General features: G+C 25.9%; 1 protein-coding gene and 1 long non-coding RNA gene across 2 annotated transcripts in view; one reads left to right on the forward strand and one right to left on the reverse strand.

Annotated features, from left to right (window-relative positions):
• The window catches only part of GABA-B-R3 (gamma-aminobutyric acid type B receptor subunit 3), a gene marked incomplete at its 5' end in the record, with an annotated part of 146,324 nt that extends 144,847 nt beyond the window's left edge, over positions 1-1,477 (forward strand). The window contains 1 exon segment of the mRNA XM_067048099.1: positions 1,030-1,477. Coding sequence (XP_066904200.1) covers positions 1,030-1,376 — 347 coding nt within the window.
• A 2,594-nt stretch (positions 1,478-4,071) lies between these two features.
• Positions 4,072-5,414, reverse strand: part of LOC136795930 (uncharacterized) — a 4,635-nt gene continuing 3,292 nt past the window's right edge. The window contains exons 2-3 of the long non-coding RNA XR_010843641.1: positions 4,618-4,712; positions 4,072-4,237 (exon numbers count right to left, since the gene is read on the reverse strand). This is a non-coding gene — a long non-coding RNA (uncharacterized lncRNA). The remainder of the gene's footprint in view (positions 4,238-4,617; positions 4,713-5,414) is intronic.

Consider the following 5,414-nt stretch of genomic DNA (forward strand, 5'->3'; position numbering starts at 1 on the left):
AATTTATTATGGACAATGAAAATTGGTTAGCTTGCTTTTTGGATAAACAAAACAAATGAACAATATTAAAATGATACATAAAATAAAACATATTAAAAACCCTTTATACATCAAAATATACCATTTACTAAAAAAGAGCATATCACAATATCTATGAAATGCATAACAGTTTATTATACACTATACTCCTACACCAGAAAGGTTCAACTTATATAATATGAATCTTTAAGGATCCATGCTTTCCATGGGTTTTTTAATAGTAATATAAACTCGAAATTTTTTATTATCTCCTTTTTAATTTGAAATATATAAAATAAACCAATGTTTTGGAGTACTCATCCATCTATAACAATTTTTTTTTTCAATATCATAGATCCACGATGCACTCCATTTCTGATTCATATAATGTAGTTTCGTCAAATTCAAAATTTGTTTCTTTTAAATTTGATGAAATAAAATTATATGGGAAGAAGATAGTTGACCGTGTGAAGTAAATTGTAGAATGATAGTCCGGATGGCAGTAAATAAAGGTGTCAAAATATTAAAAGAAAACTATTTATTGTAAACCAACATTACGCCCATCAGGGCTGTCAGACAGGAACACTGAGAACGAATGCTATGCAACTCTGAGAATGACCTGGGTCATTTTCAGTGTTCCCATCTGACAGTCCTGACAAAGCCCTGCAAAGTGGGGCTAAACATTGGTTTACAATAAATAGCTTTCTTCTACTATTTTGAAACCTCTTTATAGACCGCCACCCATACAATCCTTCTACAATAAAATTTTACTGATTGGAACTGAGAGCTACAGGGATCCGTGATATTGAAAAAAAATGTTGCTATACAAAAAAACCCTGAAGATTGAGTATTCTGAAACATTGGTTTATTTTATACATTTAAAAAAAAAAATACTATTAGACTATTAAATGAGAATACTTTTTTTTTTTTTTAAATAATAAAATTACGAAGGAAAAATCCTTTTTAAAAATGTTTTACTAATTCAGTAATTCAAAATTAAATCATTTTTAGGCTACCCACCGAGGGAAGAGATTAAGGATGAAGTTAGAGGAAGGCGTCAAGCTAGGTCTTATCAAAGTCTTTCACAGCCAAGGGTTTCATTTTCCATTCCGCTTCAGCATTCCCAACCTATTCTCCCTTACTGGGAGAAACCGAAAGGTTCTCCTCGCTTTCCTCACAGAATAGTTCCAACATCGAGCTTAGGTGATTTAAAGAAACGAGATTACCTTGCTGTTACAAAAGGGGAGACTAAGAGTCGTTCTCTTGAGGAAACAAGAGAGAGGAGTAAAGGTGAAAAGAGAGGTGGAAGCCTGAGTCCTAACTCCGAGCTGTGGTTTAATAATGAGCTAAGCTCTTAATTTCCTCTCTGTCGAAACATTGAATGATTAAAATAAGCAATTGTTATGATTTAATTAAGTACATAGGTACTTTATTTGATATTTTTAAGTGTTAGTTTTGAGTTAACAACTCATGTAGGATGTAATTTTCAGCTGCTCATACTACCAATTTGTTATATTATTAATCCTATGACTCAATAACATTTGTATATTATACTATATATCTAATCTCTGTCATGTTATTGTTGGTTCAGTGTATGACAACACTCCTGTTAAGTGCCAACATATGGTAATTTAAATAAACCTAATCAATTTTGTTCAAGACAGTGGCTAAACAATATCCTACACAATATAGAAGGAATGGCCAGCAGAGAAATTTTTATTTTTCAACTGCAGCCACTCAGAGGAAATTGCAACAAGCAAACTCAACATAATTCTTGACTCAGTATATGCATAAAAATAAATGATTGTCACTCCTTTAATATTATAACTCACGTTTTCTAAACATTTATTAAAATTTTCATTGCCCATTTGAACGACAAATAATGACTCATCTGGTTGGATACAAACACAAGTATCAGAATTGTTAATTAATGATAAAATAATAAAACAAAATTGAATCAGTATTTTTTAAAATTTCTACTTATCATTTAATAAATGTTACAAGTAAAATATCATGTTTTAGTTTGTATATTTTCTCCTATTGTCACTTATTACTAATCAAGATACAAGTTTTGAGGTATCAAGCAAGATTTAATAATGAAGTCATGACAGCTTAGGAAAAAAATAATAAAAAGAAGGAAAGAAACAATGGTAAAAATACACAGAAGTTGGCCATCCTTAAACTAGAGTGAAACACAATAAATATTATATACTCAAATTTTATAATTTTCTATTGTCAAAGTACGGACACAATTATTGAAAATTATGAAATAATTTCATATTACATGGTAGTATGACCGTTTTTAATTTTACGACAATCTGTGATTTTAATTAATATTATATGTCTAATAATATTTTTGTTTATTTGATAAGCAATTTGTTGTGTAATGAACCTATATAATTTTGTATAATAATGATATAATTAAAATTAAAAATGATGATTACTAGTCTATATTTTATTTTTTATTAATTTAAAAACATACTGACATTGAGGTTGTTAAGTTTTTTATGGCCTAATGTGATTTAAATGTCTATTAAAGACAAAAAAAAAAGATTTTATATTTTTTCACATTTCAAATAACTATAAAAAGAAAAAAAAAAAGTATTTTAAAGATGTAATAAGTAATTTTACTGTACAATACTATTTATATTTTTTAGGCACATAGCCGCATTAATGATATATTAGACTTTTTAAATTGTAATGCATAGCATTGCATATAAATACGCCATGTATAATTATTTTGTAATTTTAAATGTTACCAACAGAATATGTTTTGTTATTATTAACAATTGATTTTGCAAACTTTATTTAAGTATGAATTACATATAATAAATGTGTAACTATGATCAATATTGATGGTTGGTTTGTATTGGAGGGAAAGACCTAAAATCTACTTTCTAGGAGAGCTGTCTAAACTCTAGAAGCTTTATACTAAGGCCATATTTATGAAGAAAAATCATTGAAAATTCTTATATTCATTATTTTAAATAAGTGTATTGAAATGAAATGAAATGTTTCATGAATAATAATAATAATCTCATATTCTGAAAAATGAAGAGGTATAAGGTTTTTCCCAACCTTTACTAATTGTTTTAGTAGTTCTAGTAGTTTTACAATTATTAGAAATAAAATTAAAATATTGTTTTTTATATTGACTTTTTATATAGAACTTTACCAAGTTCTTCCTCTACTTTCCATAATTTTAATACATAGATTAAGGTAAAAAGGGTAAAGTTTATATGTGTATAACCTTAATTTCTTGCAGCTTTAAGTTTTGATACTAACTATAAAATTAAACTATAATGTAATTTTCTGAATTGATTATGAATTTTACTATGGTTGGTAAGTCTAGAGACCAGAAATTAAGTTTTTTTTGTAATTCATAGTTCATTGATTTATAACCATTGCCTTCCAGTAAATATTATAAAACTCTCCTTATTCATTGTGCAGTATTTGTTAAATATTACAATAATTTTTCACAGAATTAAAACTTTTAATTTTTATTCTAAACTGTTCTTTTCTATAAAAAAAATATTTAGCAACCATAATTCCAAAAACCAATAGAGTTTAGTGGTTTTGGAATTAGTGTCACAAATGGTTTGTTTAAATTTTTTTAACCAACATTACAATTATTCAGTATTATTATTCATTAGAGAATTTAAAAAATGTTATTTCTAACAGATCATTTACTTCATATTCGTGTCCCAATACGTCTGTATCTAGTATATGGGTATTCTCCCTGAAAGGGATAATTTGATATCCTGAGCATTTTCCAAGCAATATAATAATTTTTCGACTTGAAAAAGTCTTATTATTACTATATCTGACTTTATCTAGAACCGATTTTTTTGTTTTTCTGATTAATTTGTTATATCATTAGAAAAAAAATTGAACAGCCAAATTGTTCATTCATTTAAACAACATTAGTTGGAAAAGTTTCTATTTAATTTGAATTTATAAAAACATTTCATTGATTTTAGTGATCCTAAAAGAATCAGAAAAATGTTTTTAGTATTAAGTCATAAAAAACTTTTAAAATATATTTTTTTAGGTAACCCTTTGTTTTGTCTTCGTTTCATAGCATTATCACCCAAAATATTTTAATCAGGTTCTAGGACTTGAGAAAACTCTGAAAAGAAAATTTCACTGCTTTCAACTATAATTTTTGTTATTCTCTATTCATTATTGCGTATTTATAAAATTTATTTTTTCTTCCAACCTAAAAAAAAAAATATTCAATAAATGTAACTAGTATTAACAATAAAAGTACATATTTTAAAAGATCTATATTCCTACATGTTTTGGTGTTTATATTTTCATAATGTGATGTATGTATTGGTGTTTACAGCATGTTGGTGTTGTATGATAGAAATAATTGCTGACAGTCCTATGTCTCTCGTGATTGTAGTTTATCTTTAAGTACTTCAGTATAAAATGTCATTGAATCGTATTTTATACTACTCTAGAATTTATATTTAAATCTTAAAAACCAAGATCTTCAATTAAAAAAATAAATCAAATAATAAAAAATTTCCATTTGAATAAATTGTTAAAGCTATTAATTAAGTTTGGAGCAATAAAATAAAAGATTGTTATAACCTTTTTTCTGTGATTTGCAACTTGAGTTAGTCGAGGAGAACTCTCAAGCACTCAACTCTTAAAACTTCCTCAACTTTTCTTTTCCTGCTTCCCTCCTATACCAAGCAAAGAAGGTTAAAAATGAAAAAATTGTCAGATATCTCTAAAACTCTTTCTAACTAAACACTTTTCACTTTTAGGTATGCCTTTAGGATATTCTTTCCTAAATACTACACTAGAATTACTTATTTTATTTTAAATGCTAAGTCTGATTAGAAACTGCAGAAGTTTCTCACCATAAAAAAAGTAATTAAAAACTATTCAACTTACTTTAAATTTTAATATCAGTTAGATAATATTCCTTTAAAAAAAATGTTAATTTTCTTTATCTTTTTTTAGAAAAACCTGAATTCTAATTCATTCACGACCAAGTTTAATTAATGAGTTCCAATTTGAAATTAGTTTTCTTTTAATTAATTTTGCAAAAAATTATATGATAGGTTTGGAACTAAATTACAGTACAGTTTCTAATCTAGTACTTTTATTTTACTTTTTTCATTATTTAAAGAGAATTATTAAAAAATTAAAAATTATCTATTTTGGTTTCTCATCAACTAAGTACACATATGTATAGAATATATACTATATGTATCTATATAAAGTTAAAAGATATATATAAATATAATCTTTTTTTTTTTGTTTGTTATATTTTAATCGAATCAAGGTCACTTATTGAATTGAATTGAACTGAATTGTTGTCACCATTGTGACCAATTTTTTTTCTTTAGTGTATTAATTCAAAATAAATAAAATATTTG

The sequence above is a fragment of the Halyomorpha halys genome, unplaced genomic scaffold, assembly GCF_000696795.3.
Source record: "Halyomorpha halys isolate HHAL.00 unplaced genomic scaffold, Hhal_1.1 Scaffold585.1, whole genome shotgun sequence".
NCBI classification, from domain to species: Eukaryota; Metazoa; Arthropoda; class Insecta; order Hemiptera; family Pentatomidae; genus Halyomorpha; species Halyomorpha halys.